We start from the raw sequence: 25,308 nt of genomic DNA on the forward strand, positions 1-25,308 counted from the left end.
ACACTGATCAAGCTGTTCAGTCCTTCTACTAATTGTTAGCCTGAAATTATTTCTCATTTAGATTTTGCTAATAAAATATCATATTTGAAAAACTGCATTTATAAAGTTATGAAATAAAAATATAATTTGCATCATTTAATCAAAAGATATTTTATTTCTCTTCTTTGTGATCAAAATAATGTGGACTGAATTATTTTAGTTTAAATTTTCCCTTTTAAAAAGACCAGCACTATTCACTTCAGGGTTTTAAGGAAGACCATCCAGTTGTTCTTTTTTTTTTTTTAGATTTTATTTATTTATTTGACAGAGAGAGGCACAGTGAGAGAAGAGAGAGAACACAACCAGGGGGAGTGGGAGAGGGAGAAGCAGGCTTCCCATGGAGCAGGGGACCCCATGCAGGGCTCAATCCCAGGATTTTGGGATTATGGCCTGAGCCAAAGGCAGACGCCTAACGACTGGGTCTCACCCAAGCGCCTGAAGGAAGCCCATCCAAATACAACTCCCTACTTTGCAGCCTGATGACTTGTAACACTAGCAGTTCAACAGATCTGCGAGTCAGTTCCTGGTCAGTAGAAGCATAAAACTCTGAGGTGTACAGAACAGCAGTGCAACACTGCTTTGCAAAGGACCAGCATTTCCGTTCTCAATAGAGAGAGAACTCCAGACAACTGCAGGTCGAACAGAACCCAGAGCCAGAGAGGGCGTTCCATGGATACCTTTGTTGAACACCCCTCTGCACGGATCTGTACCTCTAAGACTTATTTAGAAATGAGGTATGTTCATCATGGTGCAGCCATTCAGGGTGCTGATAACAGCACTCAAAACAATGAAAAGGTGAGGTACAAGAGAAGACAGGTGGAATGGAACTGTGGGAGGAGGATTTCTACAATTAGAGCCCCCCAAACCATGGCCATATCTTCTTAAAAAGGCACAGAGCACATTAGCATTTTAAAGATTCTGAGGGATCCTACAATAATAATAATTAATAATAGTTCTTGCTTTGCTTTTTTTTTCTTTTTAATCCTTGTTTTTTACAATGTAACAGACAAGAACACTCTGTGTGTACTGTCTATTAATACCATAGGAATCACCTATAGTGGTTAGGGGAAGAACACTGGAGTCAGACTAACAGGATTAATTTTTTTCTTCTGACACTAAGCGCCATATGACTTTGTACCAGTTATGTACCTTCTCTGTACCTAATTTTTCTACTCTGTAAAAATGGGAACAATAACATTGCTTATTGTGCTATGGATGTTCTGCAGAACAGATAAGGTAACCCCATTAATGGCCTTGCAGAGAACCTGGCATGAGTATTTGGCAAATTTCAGCTTAATGATTATTGTGTTGTTCTTCACTGTTCATGAATCTATAATATACTTTCCTTAAATTATTGGAGGTGACCTTGTGGTATGTCCCAGTCCCTGCAGACCCAGGCTCAGAAACCCTGTTCTACATAGGCAGAAGGTGGGACATAGGGACTGAGCACACTGGTATCCTACTGGTATCCTATGGGACCTGCTGGACTGTAGTCTGCTCAGAGGCTGTGGCCCTAGTCACACTTGCCTTCCAGACCCCCAGGCCTCAGGTTCATCCTGACACTGGTAAATGCCCATTCACTTCTGCCTCTGTACTCACATCTGCCTCCCAGACTTGTGACATCAGTCAGAACCTGGCACTCCTCCAGTGGTGAAGCCTTAGCAACCCTGGGCAAACAATTCCTTTTTCCTAGCAAAGCCGTAACAGGATGATTTAGGTCTATAATCATAATGCTGTTCTGTTAGAAAAAGTGGAATCTACTTCACTTACTGTAATGAGGTTGAGATGACAACAGCTCACTTCAGATAGATTATTTAATATTGTGGAAGACAGTGTCTTGCAATTAAGGAGCTATAGAATGTGCATATCTAGAAAATTTAGAAATTCATATTTTCAGTGCACCTCAGTCCTATTGATGCCAAATTATTAGTTCTTTGGTACTTATATTTCCCTAATTATCTCAATAATTACAAATTCTCCAAGGCCAATTCAATGTGAAACTCAAGAAGCTTTAGCTTTAGGTTTCTACTTGCATAGTCCCCATCCAGGCTTTGGGTGGGATCCCTTAATTTTATGTTTGTCTATTTTATATTCTCTTTCCTAAAGAGAGACTCTGAAATTGTATAAGCTAACAGGTCTACAAAATTTAGATCTGTCCCTCCAAATACATTTTAGGTCTGACTTTTCCAGGTGAGAGGAAAAGAAAATAATTTAACAAAGAGTAATCTAGTAACATTAAAAAAAAAAAAAAAGGAGGAGGGGGAACTTACAGAAAGGACTATTGCTACAGGATAACCTCTGCAGGCCACTGAAAAATCCTAGATATCTTTTTTTTTTTTCTTAAAGATTTTATTTACTTATCTGACAGACAGAGATCACAAGTAGGCACAGAGGAAGGCAGAGAGAGAGGGGGAGAAGCAGGCTCCCTGCTGAGCCCGACGCAGGACTTGATCCTAGGACCCTGGAATCATGACCTGAGCCAAAGGCAGCGGCTTAACCCACCGAGCCACCCAGGCACTCCCCCCAAAATCCTGGATATCTTCTTAAGGGATGTTTTTCTTACCATACCCACTAAAAATACATAATAATATAATGCTTTCAGTTTTCTGATACTTTCTTCTTCTCAAACTAGGTTATTATTCACCTAACACTTTTGGGAATAGTTACCTGATTTCCTATGTGTTAATCTAATCTTGACTGTAATTCTGTGAGTCTAAACCAGGCATCCACATACACACTTGCACACACATTTTACTAGGGAAAACAGTGTCAATCAATTGGAAGTCCTGGAAAAATATGAAAAAGCAAAAACAAAGAAACAAAAAAAAACAAGGAAGAAAGAGGGATAACTGGAGCCCTGAATTCTTATGGTGCTCTGTAAGCTAATTTACCAGTAAATGCATTGATAATTATTTACCATCAATTTTTAAAAATATTATTTGATAATTTTGCTTTCAGGAATTGAACCCAACCCTATGAGAGAAAGAATGTAGGGAAAATTGCTCTTCAGCTCTATATTTTCTAAAATGTATTTAAATAATTATTTTGTCCATGCAGCTTCATAATAATTAGCTGAATGGAGAATAATGTTTTTGAAAATATAAGCTTTCCTTTAATAATTTAAAAATCTTAGAAATATTATTGGAACTTATAAAATATATTGTACATCAGCTAATAATCCAGTTGCCAAATGACCAGTGGCCACTACAGATCACTAGAGCCTTGAGGATCACTCAGAATCTAATCACATATTTAAATGCCCATTAAATTGTGTAATTCCAATTACATGCTATAATATTTGACTATTTTTCTGACTTAAAAAAGATGAATGTCCAATTAATCAAGTCTTCTTTCTGGGCCATAGAACAATTTTGAACAAGAGATGTTAATCCTTGCTTTAAAATTAGTGTCAAAATAGTTTTATTATGCAAATATTCGGCAAGCGTATTTTCGCTTTCATGGGCATGAAAATTCACATTTGAGCCTCATAATTAAATTAACACATCAAGGGAATCATGCATGAAATTATTGTTTCAAGATAAAAAGTGACTGTATGGGCAAGACTGGTGTCATGATGTCAAAAAATTGTATTTGAACTATAGCCTCTGAATTTCCTTAATACTGTAATGATACGGTTACTTTACATTTTAGATATCATTTAAAAATAGCACATACCAAGGGCAACTCTAGCCGCAGATGCATCATAATTGATCCAGAAGGACACCCATGAGAGAATCGTAATTAGTATAGAGGGCATGTAAGTCTGGAGAATGAAGTATCCAATGTTTCTCTTCAACCGAAAGCTCAGTGAGAGCCGAGGATAGGCACCTACGGTAAACAGACAAAGATTACACTGGAGAAAAGACATGGCAAACAAAAGATTTGCTTTGACCTCCATGATTCAACAACATGCATTTGAAAGCCCATGAACCACGAGGTGGCCCAAGCAATTTGCTTCTATAGAAGAATTGGGAGGGAAGTCTGTTTTAGTCTATAAGAGAATAATGAGGATATTCTTCTAAAGCCAAGCATTCACCTGAGAACTATCCGTGGGAAAACTTTGGGGAAGTTTTTAGTTTAGAATATAGAATCATGTCATGTATCTTGTTGATTATTTAATTAATGAGTGTTCTCTTCTCCATTTAAATAGGGGAGATTTGGCTCAAGGTTTTATTGGGAAAAATGGCTTTTACCAGTTGTTCCCTCCACCCACCTAGAGCAACACCATACACAGATACTTGAATTACTGATCCTCATCTAAAGACAACTCCAGGCTACCCTGAGAGCTGGAGAGTCACAGAAGCAGGTCCAGTCTTATAGAAGGTAACAGTGTACAGTGAGATGCTCTCCTCTGACCACAGACAAGGCATAAGGAGAGCCTCAGAGAAGGACCTTGCCCACTTTCTTGTAAGTGAATTCTAGTGCTAATCTGATGTATGCGTCCTACTTAATACACTTTTGGAACTCCACCATCACAGAGTAAGAAAACTGCCCACTGATTATACTGCATTTTGTTTTATATTTGCCTTCTCTGTTTTATTTTGTTTTTCTTAGAACAAAGCAAGGGTAGGCTCCATTTCCTCCTGTCCACTTTATCAGAACCAAACCTCCTAGCTCCTGATCTAAATTCTAATGAAGCTGCTGGCAGGTCAACCAGTGAAAATTCAATGACCTTCTCTAATCACCAACTTCCTTGCCTCTTTCCCTCCCATCCTCACTGATGGATGGCCCTCCTTTCCTGAGATTGCTGTACCTTGCTTCTCATGACCTCCTTCCACTCCAAGGCTGACATTCTATTCTCCTCCTGCACCCAAGTATATGCATCTTCCAGACTTCATTCCATGTCTTCTGTTTTTGTCACTATATTCTTTTCTTTAGATGCCTGATTTACTCATATGACTATTAATTCTATGTCGAAGATGAAGACATTTATCTCTAGGCGTCTACTTTGGCATCAACTATTTTCAGCCAGAATTATATAAAGGAGAAAAGAAGTCATCTCAGAGACTTAGCACCTAAAGGCCGATGATTTGTGAAGTTTCCTCCAGTCGTTTCTGTGTGGTTGTAGAATTTCTTTTACATAGCTCTGATCAAATGCATATTGCATACTGTCATCAGAGCACAAACATTTTCATACTTATTTCAAATTATTTGTAAACACAATTTAAAAATCTTCCAAATTTTGCTTCAAATATATACATATGTACTCTAGTTTATAAATACATTTTCCTGAATGCTACAAATTTAGGTTATTTCCATTTTTACAAAACTATAAATAATATTCTTAAGATTATCCCTGTGTAGAGTCCTTTTTCTGTATTTGGACTTACTTCCTTACGATGGATATGCCAAAAGAGGAATTGCTGGGCCAATGTTTAGGCTTCTGACACTTATTGCCAAATTACTTTGCCAAAGAATCATATCAGTATACACACCACGATAAGAACTTTATAAAACTGTCTATTTCACCTTGTAAACACTACAATGTTCCATAATATTTCTTAAAAATAACTTTTGCTAATTTCTTTGGGAAAAATTGTCCTTTCCAGTAACTTTCTTTAACTGCATACTTCCTAAATGTCCTTCCTCTGCTTTTAAGCTCATAAATAATCTGATTATACTATTTATTCATTTTTCTCATTTTTTGTTCCTCTTATTGTTTTTACTTATTCATTTAAGTGCTTTTGATGCCAGTGCTTGTGTGTATTGTCTACAAGCATTTTCTCACTTGTTTGCTTTAACACTCATAATGGATTTGAGTGGGGGACATATAAATACTTTAATTTTTTGTATATAGAATTTATCCATTCCATTTTTTTTCTTGTTATTTTGAAAACTTGTTGTTAAGGCTTAGGTAAGTTCACAATAGAAGCTTAACCACAAACTTACTTTTAAGGTTGGAATTATTTCAGTGTTCAGTATGAAGTGTACATGTACATTGATTTTTATTCCACAAACAGCCTACCAATCCTTCCAATTCTATCAAAGGAATAAAGCTTCCATTGACTTAGGTTTGATAGATTCTATTATTGTTATAAAACAATGCATATATGGATCATTGGCATAATGTGCCATTGAGCTGGCTCAGAACCTCATTCTAGGCTTTCCCATCTCTAAATCCTTGGCCCTAAGCTCCATCCATACATTCCTGAAGCACAGCCTGGAACTCACTGTCAACCCATACTCCAAATCTTCTATAGTTCACTGGTTTCTATGAAGGTCCAAATATGCATGTGGGAATTTTAGTTTCTCCAAAATGTTTCCCAGATTAACTTCAGTTTCCACTATATCTCTTCATTAAGCAGACGATTTTCTAGCCCAAAGAATGTCCTCACTGCCTCAAAAGAATTGTCCATATTTCCTGCTCCTGATTCACACAATTTTCCCTCCTTATGAAATGCCCTTCCTTCTCCACACTCCAAAGTTTTGGTCAAATGCCATATCTTCCATGAGTCCTTTCTTCTTTCCTCCAAATGAAAGTCACCTTCCTGAGTCATTTTCTTTTTCATTGAAATTATTACTACTTAGCAAGGTAAGATCTTCCTTAATCAGTTGTACAGTCCCCAAGGCAGAGTTTGTGAAGTGATGTATTTTTCATATACTGTGATGCTTATGTAAATTTCTAAACTATCATAGGTTATCAACAAATACATTCGTATGCATGAAAATAGAAGCCTTTGGTTTATTTACATGACTTTCTAGCAAGTGTAATACTCAAAACATTCGATACCTTTATTGAATCTTAGTTTGAAATGTCATAGCAACTTCAATATCTTTATTGAAGTAACTTCAGTGTTGGTTCTTAGTTTGCAATTTCATGACAATCTCATGCTTTATTTATCACTTGTCATTTGCTTCTCTTGTTTCAGCTATGTCTCACTATAGCCACTATACTTAAACAATAGTTTCCGTATCCATTACAATAGGTTGGCTTATGTCACAGTAACAAAAGGATCCCCAGATCTCCATAGCAGACGACAAGGATTTTTTTCTTGTGCTACATATCCTTTTAGTTCTGTATCTGGAACACTGCTGGATATTGTGAGAGAAGTGCTATACTCAATGGGCCTCACATTTCCTTGTCGTACAGTAATCTTTATGTTATTGGAGAACAGTTTAGTCCCCTCCCAGGGGAAAGCAGCAAATATTTTTTTTTTTAATTTTATTTATTTGACAGACAGAGATCACAAGTAGGCAGAGAGGCAAACAGAGAGAAAGGAAGGGAAGCAAGCTCCCTGCCAAGCAGAGAGCCCGATGCGGGGCTCGATCCCAGGACCCTGGGATCATGACCTGAGCCGAAGGCAGAGGCCTTAACCCACTGAGCCACCCAGGCGCCCTGCAGCAAATATTTTTTGAGTAAAAATTTAATCTACAATATTCCTCAACTTTCCATTTTCAAGTCAACTTTCTCAATATTTCCCAAAGTACACTGTCTTCAGGAAAACCATTCCCATTAGAAACAAATATCTATACCTAAGTAATGAAGTATGACTGAGGCTGTTGAGAATTCTTGTCCCCTATAACATGGAGGCCAATGACATGAATGCATAGTCAAACATTCAGAACATCATTGCAGACCTCAAGGAAAGAAATACTAATCTGATTTCAAAAAAACCTGAATCTCTGAAAATTTGCCAAGATATAACACAGAACTTAGAATAACACAGAATTCATAATACTGAACTTAGAAAATTAAGAAACATACCATTTTCTTATGTATTTGTTCAGTAACTATATTCTACTTATTGAAATTGAAGTGTCACTTCAAATCAAAACAACTTTTAGGCATTCACCATATGCCCCATCCATTCCAGTTTCATAATTCTAGACTTGCGAATAGTGAATAGAACAGACAACACAGATGAAAAAGAAGAGAGTCTACATTCTCAACTAGCCCCAATTAATCCATGTCAGGCCCATATAGACTGACCTTGGTAAAACACAGGTAAGAACCATGGTGGAGATAAAAAAAATATTTTAGAGCATGAGATTTGGTCATACAAGAGAGGTTTCATGGCATCTGAAGTGAGACACTATTCCTGGTTGAATATTTTTTTTTTTTCAAGCAAGGAAGCAAGGAAAGCCTTCAAGACTGGGCCAAATGAAGAAAAACCTTTCAATATGCCATGAGAAAGAGACCTCAGAGTGTTAATAAACACAAGAATTCTCAGAGATGTTGAGACATGTTCTAGGCCAAGACCTTTGCCATTTGATATGCGTCCTAAAGAACACACAGAAGTCTTCTTGTAGCTCTGTTAGACAAAGTCCTTACACTGCAGGGCAAATGCCATGATGTATGCTGTATCTATGGGAAAATTTCCCACATGATCATAGCTAGTGGTTAATAAAGTTGAGAAGTAGTGAGTCAGCTACACCAAGATATAGCCTTCAAAACAGCAATAGAAGCTTAAAAATTACAACAGAAAGGTACAGAAACCCTAAAGTCTGTGTGCCAATGCAGATGTGGTCAGGTTCCCAGTAGGTGCTGAGCCAACAGACAGAAGAACAGTCCCTGAACACAAGTGCATTGTTCCAGTTCCTTGGCAAAATTATCTATCGAAGATGCTGATCTCAACCTTTTCTCCCTAGATGCACCTAAAGTTATGCCAAAAACAAGGCTCTGGATATTTAATCTAGCCTAAATTAATATTGCTCTCTAAAGCATTAATATTGCTGAGGAACTCATAAAAAATGTGGACAGAGTATCGTGTCACCTTTGTGGAGAGAGAGATCCACTCAAATGTGTCCATAAAGTAATAAACTATTTTAGCAACTGCAGCAGAGCTGACCTATACACATGTGCCTCTCCCTCTTTAAGGTGGCCACTGTGAGGGGCTCTCCCTCCATTGACTGAGAAGCTTTATGAGCTCTCAGGGATGCTCTTGGGTTTTCGTCGGCATGGTCTTTCTCAACATGCTGTCTCATTCATTTATAGTCTACTTTTCCACGTTATACTTCAAAATAGAGTTAGTAATTCTCTGGTTCCCATTATGAGTCCCCTTATTTACCTTATGTTCAAAAAACCCATGAAGGGAAGGATATATATATGAAATAGGAAGGAAAGAAAGAAGAAAAACAGGACTGGAGCTCAAAAAAAATGTTTTCAGGTTGTTTCAATAGGCAATGATTCTTCTTCTGAGTCTCCACAATAAAACCAGAATATTGTATCACATGACTATGGAGCAAAGAGTGGGGGTGTCTAAAGGATCTAGTTTCAGACTCATGGTTTGTTTGGACTATTCCTTTCAGAAGCTGACTGTCCTATCAGACCCTTAGTTTTTTTGTACTGAAATAAGGCAAGAATATCACAAATGAAAAAAAAAAAGATGTTATACTTCATCAGAATTATAGACTATTAATCTGCAAAGGAAACCATCAAGGAAATAAAAAGACGACAAACAGAATGGAAGAAAATATTTGGAAATCATATATCTGATATGGATCTAGATAAAATATATAAAGAAGGTTTATAAAAATATACAATCCAATTTAAAAATTGACAAAGGACTTGAATAAACATTTCTCCAAAGAGGAAAGTGTCCAATAAGAATATAAAAACATATTATTACTTATTAGGAGAAAGGCAAATCAAAATCACAATGAGATACCACTTCACACTAGGATGTCTACAATCAAAAAGATAGATATATAAATACTATACTATTTGGTGATTCCACTAGTCAGCATTTACCCAAAGAATACAAATATTAATTCAAAAAGATATGTGAACCCCTGTACAACATTATTTACAATGACCAAGTTATGAAACTATCTAAATACACTAAAACTACTGAATTGTATAATTTAAATGGATGAACTGTATGTATCTAAATTATATTTTGGTAAATCTGTTATAAAGAAAATAGAATACCTACTATGTATATTTTACTGGAAATTAAATGGCTTAATTTATATCAGGTAACAAACATACTACCTGGCCCAAAATACACATTCAATAAACACATGTTGCTTCTTCCTTTCCTTTTCTTCCTCTATGATGCATTCTGTGTTCAGGATTATATAATCTAAGGGTTTTTACCATTGAGCATTTAAAAAAAATTGTACTAGAGGTTTAAATATAATTCCAGAAGATAAAGGTAGTTAAGAATTATTTTACAAAGGAGATGTGGGGCAATGAATTTCTGAAGAAATCTGGATTCTGTAGTAGGACACATTTCATAGGTCAGGAGCCCTTAAAGGAACATGATTTCATAACAACAAGATGTGATAGCTAAACTCTCATTTAGCACTGACAGTAAGCTTGCTCTGGGCCCATGATTTTGGATGAAGGATTAGTGTCTGGTTAGGAAACACAAATGAATTGTCTTTTAGGATCCTTCTAACAAAAATAAATGGGGAAAAGAATGGAAATTTGTCTGTAGAATTTAAGGTTAAATTATATTATAAATAAGATAAAGATGATAATTGCTTTTTATAACATTTCATATACTTTCTCTAGACCTATAGTAGATGTTATTTATAGACCCACCCAATGGACAATTACTTGATCACAGGAATTTAGTTTACTAAAGCATGGAGTTCACGAATGGACTTTAGAGAAAATTAAATGAATGTATTAAAAGTATGACATGCAGACTTTAAAAACACTTGTAATTTGTCATAATCATTAATGAAAAGCAAAATAGTATTTTGAAAATTGATTTTTGAAAGATAGAAAATTCACATATCTTAACAGAAATGTTTCATTATCATTCAATTTGGGATCCTTCTCTTTTTCTTTCTTCTAATCTTGGCAGAAGTACTTTAAAATAAAGCTAGAAGATATCAGTCCAAATGTACCCCAGGACAAAAAGGGAAGAGAATAAAAACATAAGGCAATTAAACCAGCATATTAAATAATGTGTTTTTCACGTATCTAACAAAAGTTTCAGTCTTTTAGCTCATACAAAACAAGAAGTTAGAAGTAAATTTCAGATTTGACAAAAAAAAAATACATTCCAAATTTTGCTTGTCAGCAGAATATACATTCAAGCTCCTTAAATATCATTCGGCACAGGATCACCAGATTGAGACTTCATCTTTTGTATTGGTCTTGATCCCAAAAGAAGGACTTTGGGATCAAGACCAATACAAAAGATGAAGTCTCAATCTGGTGATCCTGTGCCGAATGATATTTAAGGAGCTCTTTGATTATTAGCTGGATATATTTATTGTAATCAATTTAATGCAATGTTTCTTTTAACCTGATTCCTTTACCAACTGCTATTCAAGTGCTTTGCTTATTATTTTTTTTCCCTCACAGCTTTTTTATTGTTACAAACAAGAGCTCAGATCTCCTTTCAGCTTTAAAGGACTTGGGTAAGTGTTTCCTCTATATAATGTTATTGGAAAAATACAGAATTATATTTTCCAAAATGTGACTGCAAAGTTATCCTAATTTTTTTTTTACTCTCATGTATTAATAGTCCAAACTAAGTAAGAATTAAATATTGAAACAAGTGTACTTTTTTCCTGAAAAAATAAAGAGGGGTAGGAAACAAACAAACAAACAATGGTATTTAATTACCGTAGAATAGGTAACACTTCCACTGGAAACAACTAGAAGAAAATGGACAAAATTTAAATACATCTCCCTGAAGACACTGGAGAAATAGCAAGCCAGTGAAAATCTTGGCCATTTGGGAGAAAAAAGAAACTGAGAGGTAGCTGAAAAATGTACTTTTAGAAGGGAAAATGAGAAGTTAAGCAGGACATTTGACAGATTCATGGACTAAAAGAGAGACACTAGGGACAGAGAACATCAAGTAGGGATTCCAAAGAGGATTGTCCAAGAAACAAAGATAAACAAGAAGGATTAACACACACACAAGGACTGGATCTGAACTCAGAATTACCTGTCCTGGATTATTAATGTCTCTAGCTGCCTGACAGAGCTAAGCATAGATCCTCTCTGAGGAAAGAGGACATCATCATACACTTGGAATTATGTCCACAATTTCCCCCATGGAGAGTAATAACAGATTAAACATAAACAAAGAGAAAACTGTTGGACTGAAAGATAATTGAGAAGAAAAGAGAAAATAAAATTAAAACTTCTAAAAGGGAAAGGGAGCTATACAGATGATATGGGGGAAATCCACTGCTGAAGTTGTAAAATTGGAATTAAAACTAGAATCGTAGAAGAAAAATGGAGACGAGAGTAGGGCAAAGGCAATGATGGCTGAGGGTGCTCCGGAAGTGTTATAAGACCTCAAGCCAAAGATTCAGGAAGATCTACAACCTCCAGTTACAGAGAAAACAGTATCTTGGCACATTGTAAATACCAATGAAATTAAAAAAAAAAGGGGGGGGGGAGAAAAAAACCCATAAAAATTTCCTAGAGAGAAAAGAAAAACAGATGAATTTGAAACCACCAATTAGATCAATAAGAGTCAATAGAAAGAGTGAAGCCAGACACAATGAAATACTATCTTTAAGCAGAAAAAGAAATGCCAACCTGAATTTCTAGAACCATCATATAAGAATATATGACATAAGGTCATAAACAGTTAAAAAAAAAAAACACAAAACACTAGAAGAAATTTGTGACCAGGAGACTCAGACTAAAGAAAATATTTTTTAAATGTTTTTCAGGGAAAAAAAAAAGTTATTTGGGCGGATGACTTGGAGATAAAAGAAAGAATAAATAACAAAGAAAAGAGGACATTTATAATTATATCTAAGTGAACATTTAACAACAATAATAGCATCATACAGGGTTGTAAATGTGTATAAAATTATAGTATGTGATGATAATAGCATATCTAAGTCAGAATGAGGAAATGGTGAGTTAAGATGCATAAAGGTCTCTGCAGTGTTTGGGAGAGGTAAAAAGACCATTTCACATAAATTATCAGAATTAACAAATACTTTTAGCAAGGTCGTTCAATAAGAAATCATTGTGTTCTTATATATTAACAACAAAAAGAAATAATGTTAAAAATTTTTATCATCTATAATCACATCAGAAAATATCAAACATCTACCAAAGATGCACTAACCTTCTATTCAGAAAACCCTAAAATGTTATTACTACAAAATTAAATGGAGATAAAATAAATGGAGATAAAATATATTGGATTGGGAAAATTACAACAATGTGCCTTTTCATCAATAAACCAAAGCATTCTCATAAAAAGCCAAACCATTTTGTAGGTGAAAATTAATGATCCGTTTATAAAAATTATAAGGAAATATGAAGGGCCCAAAATAATCAAGCCAACAGTAAATAAAGAGTAAACAGGAAAGCTGATAGTGAAGAGTAAATAAAGTACCTGCTCTACTTAAAGCCACAGTAGTTAACACTGAGATAAGGGGTACAAAGATGGATGAATAAACACACGGTACAGAATATACAGTTCCAAAGCAGATCTACGCACATACAAAAAATTTATGACAAATGTGTTGCTGCAAAGCAATGGAGCTATGGAAAATAAAATCGACCCATACTTCATGCCATTCACAAAAGTCAGGTTGGACTGTAGGTCTCAATGTAAAAAAGCACATTTTTGTAACATACTGTAATGTGTAACAAACTTGCACCTAAAATGTATAAATAATTCAAATAAGTTAATGACAGATAATTAACAAGAGACTTGTACAAGTCGTTCACAAAAGAGGATCTCCAAATAACCAATAGGAAAGGTGTTCAACCTCACTAGTACTCAGAAAAATGGAAGTTTTATTTATTTTATTTTTAATATTTTATTTATTTGTTTGACAGAGAGACAGAAAGTGCACAAACAGGCAGAGCGGCAGGCAGAGAGGGAGGGAGAAGCAGGCTCTCCGCTTAGCAGGGAGCCTGATGTGGGGCTTGATGTAGGTTGGGCTTGATAAGACATTGGCTTGATAGGACACAGCTGAAGGCAGCCGCTTAACTGACTAAACCACCTAGGTGCCCCAAAATGGAAGTTTTAAAACCACAAAATATCACCCAACACCCAGCATCTGACTTCCATGGGAAATGCTAGCAAGGTTGTGGGGCTAAAGGAACACTCGTACACTACTTGTATGAAAGTGAATTGGAAAAACCACTTTGGAAAAGAGCTTGGCATAATTAACGTTCACAATTACACGTCCAGGTATACACCCAACATTTGTGTGTGCATATACTCACAAAAAAAAAACAAAAACAAGTACAAGAATGTTCATAGTAGCATTACCATAAACCTACATCTGCAGTAGAGTGGATAAACAAAATGTGGTACACTTGCACAGCAGTATAGCAATGAAAACAGTGACATGGATGGATTTCATAAACATAACGTTCAGTTAAAGAAGAGAGTTGGAAATTAATTCAAACTGTATTATCCCATTAAATAAGGTCCAGACACACAAAATTAATTATACTGTGACAAGACATTGGTTTCCTTTGAGATAAGGAGGGAGGTGAGGAAATGAGAAGTCTTAGTGAGAAATTTGGGGTTCTACTTTTTGACCTAATTGCAGTTATAAGATTGTTCACTTTCTTTAAAAATAGAGCTACCCTATGACCCAGCAAATGTTGTGATCCAAAGGGGCACGTGCACCCAAATGTTTATAGCAGCCATGTCCACAAAAGCCAAACTATGGAAAGAACCTAGATGTCTATCAACAGATGAATGGATAAAGAAGATGTGGTGTATATATACAATGGAATACTATGCAGCCAGCAAAAGAAATGAAATCTTGCCTTTTGCAACGAAATGGATGAAACTAGAGGGTATCATGCTGAGCGAAATAAGTCAATCAGAGAAAGACAATTAACATATGATCTCCCTGATATGAGGAAGTTCAGAGGCAGGACAGGGAGTTGTGGGGGTTAGGTAAGGAAAAATGAAACAAGATGGGATCGGAGGGAGAAAAACCATAAGAGACTCTTAATCTCACAAAACAAACTGAGGGTTGTTGGGGGGTGGGAAGATAGGGATAAGGTGGCTGGATTAGGGACATTGGGGAGGGTATGTGCTAAGGTGAGTGCTGTGAAATGTGTGGCCTGATGATTCACAGGCCTGATGATTCACAGACCTGTACCTCTGGGGCAAATAATACATTATATGTTAATAAAAAATATTTTAAAAAATTAAAAAATAAATAATTTCATACAAAGGAAAAAAGATTGTTCACTTTCTGATAATTCACTTGGCTCTACATATATATTTTAAGTATCTTTCTATATGTGCTTACATGGAAAAATTATAAAATCTATATTAAAATAGAAAAGAAAAATCTATGTCTTCATATAAAAAAATAAAGCATGGGAAAATTCTAACCATTCCTAGGAATGTCTTGCTTAATTAAGTCTTTTAGAAATCTTTAAAACTGGAGTTTGACAATTTACTTAAAAGTCTCACATATTTTTAATGAATTGGGATTGGTTTTCTTTAAGGACATTCAGTCAGATATTTTTGGCACATCCCAAATACTTCAGTAACACATGTATATTTATTATGTGTTAACAGAAATTGGATAAAAAATGAAAATCTTTTATTTGAAATTCCTGCTTGTGGGGTACCTGGGTGGCTCAGTGGGTTAAGCCCCTGCCTTTGGCTCAGGTCACAATCTCAAGGCCCTGGATTGAGCCCGCATCAGGCTCTCTGCTCAGCAGGGAGCCTGCTTCTCCCTCTCTCTCCGCCTGTCTGCCTACTTGTGCTGTCTCTCTCTGACAAATACATAAGTAAAATCTTAAAAAAAAAAAAAAATCCTGCTTGAGTAATTAGAATATGATGATATAACATTTGCTTTGTTTAATGTTTTTGAGAAAATTTTTCTAGACCACAACTTTCAAAGATTTTATTTATTTATTTATCAGAAAGAGCGAGAGAGAGCACAAGCAGAGGGAGTGGCAGACAGAGTGAAACGCAGGCTCTCAGCTGAGCAAGGACCTGGATGTGGGACTTGATCCCAGGAAACTGGGATCATGACCTAAGCCAAAGGCAGACACTTAACTGACTGAGCCACCCAGGGGTCCCTAGACCCCAACTTTTAAATGATTAAAGATTATAAACCTAGAGAAGGTTTAAAAGTTAAGGTCAGTAAAAATTTCTTACATTATTCCTAAAGGCTTATATAGAAGGCCAATATCTTTTCAGATTTCAATAAAAAAAATTTTGAAGACTAGTATGTTTCTACTTATTTTAAAAATACATCTTCAGTATTTCCTGAAATTCTACCATAGATTCCCTACCAGGTCTTACAGAAGTAGATAGCACATTAAATAGAAATACATTGACTATAGTAAATACATGTTTTATTTTAATGGTTAAAGCAGAAAGAAAATGCCATTTGTTCTCATATCTAGGTAGCAAGTTGCAGGAGGGAGAGGATCCTCCTCGCATTGTTTCTCTTTGTCTCTCTATATCCCTTTTAATCAGCCTCCTTTTTCTTAGAAAACCTTACTCATGCATGTTTTCAGGTTTGCTTCCACCCTACAGATTATAGGTGCCAAAGAATAACCTGAGTACTCCCTTTATAAACTATTTTGTTAAACAGTATGAGACCCTGACATTTGTGACAATGTGGATGGACCTAGAGGATGTAATGCTAAGTGAAGTAAGTCAGACAGAGAAAGACAAATGCCATATAATTCACCTATATGTGGAATCTAAAAATAAAACAAATGAACAACAACAACGACAAAAAACCAATGAGGAAACAGACACATTAAGCACAGACAACAAACTAATGGTTGCCGGAGGAGAAGGGGATAGTGGATGCACAAAATGGCTGAAGGAGAGTGGGAGGTGCACACTTCCAGTTATGGAATGAAAAAGTCAGAAGGATGAAAGGTACAACATAGGGAATATAGTCAGTAGTATTATAACAGCATTGCATGGTGACAGATGGCTGCTGCACTTTGTGGTGAGCATAGAATAATGCATAGTGAGTCGTCAAGTCATTATGTTGTACATCTGACATTAATGTGACAGTGTCAACTAGACTTTAATAAAAAATAAATAAAACTTTAGATCAAGAAGGAATATTTATTATGGTTCCAGGTCTTCCCAAGAAATCCAGTAGATTGAAATAATGAATGACATAAGATAAGCCTAATGAGAATAATTTATTTTCAAGATGAAGGAGCCTGAATCCCATGCTGCAGGAAAGAGCCAGGCATCAAAGTGTTTGCATCTGGGTAATGGCTTTATGCAAACAGTATTGCTCAGCCATGAATCTAGCAGCGAAGTGCCCGTGAACAGGAAGGCAGAGGCATGTTTCTTGTCACCAAAGATTTCTGGGTGTTGGATAAAACAATTTTAGGGCTTTGGATTAGGAATTTGGAGGCCTCTAATCCCAACATCAGTTTTTATTTTTTATTTTCATTTTTTTTAATGATTTTATTTATTTATTTGACAGAGAGAGAAAGAGAGACAGTGAGAGAGGACATACATGCAGAGTGAGTGGAAAAGGGAGAAGCAGGCTTCCCGCTGAGCAGGGAGCCCAACATGGACCTCTATCCCACCATTCTAGGGATATGACTTGAGCTGAAGGCAGATGCTTAATGATTGAGCCACCCAGGTGCTCCCCAATATCAGTTTTTAGAGACCTGCATAAACACTGTTCATCAGGAACACATGGCCCATTAGCATAGGCATGTCAAAGAGAGATGGTACAGATTTTAAAGGTGGGCACTGTGGACATTATTTGTCATCCCAACTATGTACTCACCTGTTTTGTAAGAACACTTATAATGTTAAAATGTAAAAGCGTAGAAAATGATCATTTAAAATAAAGCATAAAAGACTAGCTTTTAAAATCTTTGTAAAAAATGTATTATAGGTTCCCATTTCTTGGGAAACTTGGAAATTCATCACTATCCTTTCTAGCTTTACCATGTAAATTTGGTCAAATTATTATTATTCTTGAGCTTCTGTTTTCCTAAACTTTATTAACTTGGGCTAATTTAATTGTCCACTACTGGACTCCAGTGGACATTAGTGAAAAATGTTTAAAACAAGGTGCTATAAATTATAATATAGCATGCCACTGTGGTTAGAAGCTAGAGTAATGTGGTCTTGCTCCATTTTTCTCTCAAGTTTAAAGGGGTTGATTTTCCCAAAAACCATCTGTTGAATCCTTTAATCCAACTGAAAGAACTGAATTCTTTAATCCAGTTGACTGATCAAAAGTTCATTAATTCAGAACGTTTATGGAAAGGAAAGGAACTGAATAATTACTTGTCGATATGATCTCAGTCATTTCTTTGTTGTCTTTAAAACACACTTATGGAACACCACTCCCTCTTCCTAGGCAAAGGTGTACTCAATTTCCTCCCAGGTACAATTAAAAAATATATATTTGAATATATAATATCATTAATTTTTTATAATATCTCTTAGAGAAATGACTCGTTTGATTACAATTCAGTACATACTCAGTAATGATGGTCCGATTTTCTCTCCTCAATTCAATAACCATTCAGTTTTCAAACTGCTGAGTGGGCTTGGGATGAGGATACAAATATGAATCCAAGACAACACCCACTCTTAAAACACTCCAATAAGCCATTAGGAGCCCAATAGTCCAGGAGAACAATGCTATAAATTTTCTAATATGCAAAGATTTGGTCAGCTTTTAGAGTGTCTATTATCAGACCCCTCAGAATATGCCTCATTCCTGATCCCACATATCTTAGTTAATGAGACCTAATCAGGGCTTAATGTAGGTACTATTCTAGGCTTCTTATTTATACAAGCCATGTAGTCCTCTCAAAACCCAACCAAATAGATATTATTATTATTATTATTATTATTATTATTATTATTAAAGATTTTATTTATCTGAGAGAGAGAGAAAGCATGAAAAGGGGAGGGTCAGAGGGAGAAGCAGACTCCCTGCTGAGAAGGGAACCCTACTCAGAACTCGATCCCAGGACTCCGGGATCATGACCTGAGCTGAAGGCAGTCGCTTAACCAACTGAGTCACCCAGATGCCTCCAAATAGATATTACAATATCTCTATTTGCCCTTGGTCACACTGCTTGAAAGTTTCAGTTAGGACTTAGGTTCCAACGGTCTGGCTCCAGTGTCTGTTTTTAAATTCTGTACGTACCATCTCTTGAACATATTTCATTGAGTTCTGTTACTATGGCTCGATTCTCACTAAAAGATCCTCTACATAATAGACTATATGACATCATTGGGGGGAACATCACTGAAACATGGATGTCCAATGAGAAATCCCAGGGGACCAGACTCTCCTTGTTTCTTTCCTTGATGCTAGACCCAGCCCCACTTCTAGTTCATGCCAATTGCTGAGTGCATATTCATAATTTGGTTTTATATGTGTTCTCTTCTCTATATTCTGCAACCTTATGTTACTCTGGGGATGGACTAGCAAGAGGCCCTCTACAAGGTCCCCAAATGGACAGGACAAGGGCAAAGAAGTAAAACACAAAATTTCACTTTCATGATACTGAGAATGAACATCTCCTGAAATTTTGCACCCCATATGCCTTACTCGGTTCCTGAAACCAGGCTTGCCTCCACACATTGTCCTGCAGACTCGTCTGGCTGCCCTATGTTTACCAACAGGCTGAAGGACAAGTGGAAACAATCACATTAAATCCTCATCATGGACTCTGCCTGGTCCAAATAAACCTCCAGAGCATTTGTTCCCTTTCTTGAGAATTCTATCAGGATACAGAATTCTTTAATCCAGTTGACTGATCAAAAGCTCATTATTTCAGAACATTTATGGAAAGGAAAAAAAAAAGTTAGCGTAGTATTTAATTTTAAAATAAATTTTAAGCAATGTGGCTTGTGCCAATTTTCATGAACAGGTCAATTAGAATAACTTAAACTGTAACCTCTTTTAATAAAGTAATTATTGAAGTGTAGTTGACATATGATATAAACCTCTTTGAAGGTTAGGAGGTTTGTAGCTGACTGATATGGAACTCTTGGCTTATACCTTGCCAGAACTTGGTAGGTGCTAGGAAGAAGACATTGCACTACATTCTGATGGGCAGATGGTTTTATGCATAGTTTAAATATTATCCCCCACACCCATAGTATCTATTTTTCCAGATATGTTTGAGATATTTTGTACCATATAAGTACTTCAAAGAAAGACAAAGACTGCACTAAGAAAAGAGTTGCCCCTGAGTGGTTCTGTGATAGAGGATTCAGGAAGGCCATTCTAACTGGTTGCATTTTCCTACGGAAACACTGCATCCTCCACACACAACTCATCCAGTTTTGTGATGAGGTTGCATGAAAATGCAGTTAAGAGATCCTCATGGCTGCATACTAATGGCCACAACAGTGATTTTCAAGACCAAGGCAGGCACCAGCATTTAATTCCACCAAGAGAAAACTACCCTTCTGTTTGGAGCAGACCTTTTGCTCATATCACCTGGAGCATGGGAATTTGAATCCTGATGCTAAAAGCAGAAAAATCATTTTATCCAGTTCATCACAGGGTAAGTTTCTTGGTTGTAGAAACTGAGAAATCATAAGCCTATGTACTAGCTGGATCTTACTTCTCATCAAGATGAGTGTCTCTAGAGATTTACAGGGATATTTGTAGCACCTCTTGCAACAAAGGATTAAGTAGCATTGCATCAAAACGGACCAGACTGGCATCTTAAACATTCAGACTTTTGTCTATGCTTGGCATGTCCCTGTGGTTCTTAGAGGCTGGGGTGGAGAGGAGGGAAGTCGACACTTGAATCATCGTTCATTTATGCAGGGACTTTTGCAGCATGCCTAGGATATGTGAGGCATTACACAAGGTGGGTAAGGAGTTAGGGGTAAACCATGACCAGAACAGATCCCTCCTAATGGAGATGTACCTTTGAGGAGAGAGGCACAGGAGAGCTAGAAAAAGGTCAGTGCAGTCCATGGGAATGCAGAGTAGTCACTTAACTGAACCGGGGTTAGCCGTGTAGATGTGTAGGCCAGAATCAAAAAGCCTTCCCAGAGGAAATGACATCTAGATTAAGCTAAAGAATGAGTTGGAGGTGACCAGGTGAAGGGGAAGCAGGTGACTATGGGTCACAGTCATTCCAGTCAGAGGCAACAAGTAGAGAGAACAGGCCTTCCTTGGGCTTCATGAATGCCCTCACAGGACTAAAGCTAACTGTGACCTACTTGTCATGTTCAAGCCTATATCAACAGAAGAAAGCCAAGACGGGAGGTTCCAGCTCTGCCTCTGTTTAGCATTTTCAACCCAGGGTTTGTGGTCTTTATAATACCTGACAATTTATAAAGCACTTTTATTTATTGTCTCAATCATAGTATATGACACTCAGCAGGAATGCAAAGATAGCAAGAAAGTACTGCATAAATTAAAATACAAATAATTGTAATTCAATAAAACGTCAGCAAGGACAGACAGGAGAGTAGAACATACCTTCTCAGTCTTTAGATGGTTGAAATGAAGATGACAATGGAACCAAGGCCAGGGCAACCTTAACCAGATAGTATCAGGAGAGGATGATCTTGTTTCAATAGGCATCACTAACTGAGGGTGTGGCAACGTCCTGGACCACCAAGGCTGACTGCTACCCCAGAAGTGAGGGGAAAGTCTCTTACTTCTGGGAGGGGAATAGCACCACTTCCTCAGATCTTCCTCCTCCTCCTTCTTCTTCCCTTTTCTCCTTCTTCCCTCCCTTCCTCTCTTCCTTTTTTCTTTCCTTTCCTCCTTCTTTCTTGTTTGCCTCCAAGGCCATCAATGGCCTCCTATCTTCCCAGAGATGAGAGTTTCTTATCTTACCAAACATGGGTTGGTTAAATTTACCCTTAGATTTTTAACTTCTCAATAACCAGCACTTAAGTGCCTCTCATTGTCAGGTGATCTTTCCTTTCCGTCAAAGTTTATCAATCCCTTTAGATACAGAAAAAAAGGAGTAGCTAAGATGATAAGTTATTGATGGCGGTACATCTTTGGGTGACTCAGTGTTGTGATTCACAACTTATGTGATTCCATTCAGTTTCATTAGGAGACCATCACTGCTTAATCAGCCAGAGAGGGGACACAAGACTCACCTGTGGCAAAAACAACATTCCTTGAGACCAGACGATGCTCCACAATAGAGAACTGTGGGAGCTCAATCCTCTCCACTCCAGTGACAGCCTTATCGCCGCCACGCCAGTAAAATTCAATGTCATCTGTGGTATAGCCATCTGCCAGGAGAGAAAACAGGGACATGGCAGAAATGAAGAATCATCATTTTGTTTACATGCAAGGCTGAAGAAACTGTAACTAATAAAATGGAAAAACAGCTTGCTCATATTTGAAGTAGATTTGTTCATGTGCTTGTCTATAAGAAAAAGTGTCATCAGAGAATTAAATTTGAATATTTTTGGTCATCTGTGCTATCTGATTTGCACCACCCTGGTGCTGAAAAGTAGAGGAACTGGGGAGGGTGAATGCTCTCACCAGAGTTTTGTTTGCAAATACTAATCACAGAGAACTAGGTGGTTGCATTGAAATGAATTTAAAATATATATTAATGCCACTGAAAAAGATGGTTGTAAGAAAAAAAATGAAAAATAAAATATAAAGAATTCTAGAAAGACAACCCTGAAAAGCTATAGAAAAGTTAAAACACTAAGGGTGAATTTAACCAATCACTGTCTGATAACAAAGTTTCTGATAACATCAGAAACTCTCAGGGCAAAATAGTGTTCTCAGCATTTTTGGGTGGCTTCATCAGGTGTTCTTGACTATGAGGTTTGCCATTATTAGAAATGCCTTTCGTTGCAATACTCTTGGCCTTAAAGAGAGGAGTGTTTACTCGCTGGATTATAGCTCCAAGCCCAGCTCTTAGCATGGGCTTGATTACTCACTTGGTATTTAATCAATCAATGCTTCTTCAGAATGAGGAAATAGGACAATAAAATCTGATATTTCTTGTAGCACCTAGAGTCTTCTAAAGGATTAGGTCAACTTTGTTGGTAAGGCTGATTAAAACTTACACCTAGAGGAAAATACCCTATAAGTATCAGGGACTTTTTGATTTGAATGTGTAATACGATGCAAGGCAGACACTCCATATCTGACAAACAGACCAAAGCTCTGGGGATGACTGTTCTCCATGGTAAATGTCATCTCCCTTGTCCCATCTGTTATACGCTCCCCCTGGATCATGGTGATTCCAGCTTCTGTCTCCTCCTTTCCTTCTGACTTTCTTACATTCCATTCTCATCTGGCAGCCATGGCAATTGTTCATAACATGCACATTTTATCAAGCCACTCCTCTGCTTAAACTCCTCATGTTTCTCAATAAAGTTCAAACTCCTTACAAGGATGCCAAGAATCTATAGTATTCTCTGTGTATCACGAATACATCCACTCTCCCTCCTTCACTTACCGAGCCCCGTACCACTGGTCTTCTGGCTGTGGCTCAAACCAGCATACTGTGCCCAGGGTTTGCCTACCCACCTCCATGGGTAGGGGCTCACACATCCCCATATTTCCATTTTCATTTAAATAAAACGTTTTGCATAAGTGTGTAGTCAGCTCACCAGAAAATCCCTACTTCTACTCAAAGGCTTTGACTATGGATTCTCTGAAGACAATGGCTTCATACTTTCTGGGGAAATCTCTTTGATACCAGACCTTCCTGCCCATCATCCCCCTCAGTTCAAATGTCACAGTAACAGAATCTGAGACTACACACTATGTGTTCATACATTTATAGTAGAAGCTGCTTCCTTACTTAGGTCCCAAATTTGCCTTCCAGAAACTTTCTTCACCTCACTGGGAGTTTTACCTTCTGGCCACACAGAATCCACTTAACTTTCAAGATAGTCCTTCACTATTGGGAAATCATCATCTTTCCCCTGAGCTTTCTGTCCTTCATGCTAAATCTCCCCAGGTGATTCCACATGCATCACTTGACATGATTCCATGTCCCTCCCTTTTCTGAAAGCACAGTTCTTAGAAAACTTGACAGTGATGTAGTGTGGAAGTGAGGGGCTCTGTGGAGCCAGCACTATATGGGATGAAAACTGGCCTACACCCACCACAACTTTCCAGTATGTTTACTCACAAAGACACTCACTTCTCACCACAAATGCATTGAGTAACATCTGCAGTCATTTGCCACCCCTCTTAATGAAATTCATATAAATACAGATAAAACTAAATCCAATTTAGGCCAATTATAAGCCAATCTATGATAGGCTAAGGTGAGTGAGGACAAAAACAGCAACATCTGGATGTGCCAGGAGATGTAGTTCAGGTAGCAGGCAGGACACTTGTTTGTTAGGTAATAAAGATGCAGCTCTCGTCCCTCACAAAGAAGTACTCAACACTGAATTATCAATAAGCCATCTGAATACTCTTCAAATTGAGAAAATTGCCAAAATGCAGGAATAGCCTGCTTGTGAAGCTGAGTTCCTGATGGGAAATGAGTTTTACTCCAACTGCCCAGGTTCCCAGGAGTACAACCACTCATGTGTGATGAAGCATATTGTGAGAAAATTGCATCTCAGTGTTTGTTCTCTTCTCACTGAATGGACCAAGATGAGGAGTGTTTGTTTTCTTATATTTTAGCACAGTGAGCATACTCTATTAATCAGATTAGAATGGGGAACTCTTTTATGCCAAGTCTCTATCTCTGTCTCTGTCTCTCTCATGACAGTGTAATTTGCAGAGTGGAGGACTAAGCCTCCCCCTCTTTAAGATGGTTAAAAACTGTGTCAAGAAAATTACATATGCCTTGAAAAAGATGCCAAATAAGAGCAAGGCCTAAAAAACAGTGAGTGAAAAAGAAGTACAGATACACACAGCTTTCAATTTCCAGCGTGCAGTTTTGCTCATCCAAGGGGTATCTTCTCAAGTCCATCATGCATGCTGCAGTTGTGGTGATTCTGAAATACACAGATGAGGGCAGATAGTAAAGATGAGTTGAGAAATGTATCAGGAAAACTGCTTCCAGTTAAACAATGAGCAGCCCCCATATAGGACCCCTTTCCCCCAAGATACACCTGATTAACTATATTTCATATTGTATACTGAGTAAGTTTTGAGTACCTTATAGTCCAGATTTGTCAAGAAAAGCAACCAAAAAACCTCTAAATCTATATAATTATTCATGTAGCCTTATTGACTTTGGTTAAACAAGGGCAGATAAAAGGATTTCTAAGGAAACTTTTGTCTTCAAGTTTTGTTTTGCCTCCTTGTTCAGTGGCTCTCTAACCTTACAGCACAGTCAAAACTTATGTGTGGCGACAGTACTGATTAAATCAAGACTGAATTCTTTGTTTTTCCATGTGAAATGTCTAACTAGTTACAGTTGCACAGGCTGTACTTTGGAACTCTCAGCCAAGTTTCTGCTTC

At 37.1% G+C, this 25,308-nt stretch overlaps 1 protein-coding gene across 2 annotated transcripts in view; it reads right to left on the reverse strand.

Moving 5' to 3' along the window:
• Positions 1–25,308, reverse strand: part of GABRB3 (gamma-aminobutyric acid type A receptor subunit beta3) — a 230,409-nt gene that overhangs the window by 14,800 nt on the left and 190,301 nt on the right. For both annotated transcript variants that reach the window (XM_046007017.1, XM_046007016.1), the window contains exons 5-7: positions 24,757–24,839; positions 22,008–22,145; positions 3,715–3,867 (exon numbers count right to left, since the gene is read on the reverse strand). In XM_046007017.1, the coding sequence (XP_045862973.1) occupies positions 3,715–3,867; positions 22,008–22,145; positions 24,757–24,839 (374 nt within the window). The remainder of the gene's footprint in view (positions 1–3,714; positions 3,868–22,007; positions 22,146–24,756; positions 24,840–25,308) is intronic.

The sequence above is a fragment of the Meles meles genome, chromosome 6 (genome assembly GCF_922984935.1).
Source record: "Meles meles chromosome 6, mMelMel3.1 paternal haplotype, whole genome shotgun sequence".
In the NCBI taxonomy this organism is placed as follows: domain Eukaryota; kingdom Metazoa; phylum Chordata; class Mammalia; order Carnivora; family Mustelidae; genus Meles; species Meles meles.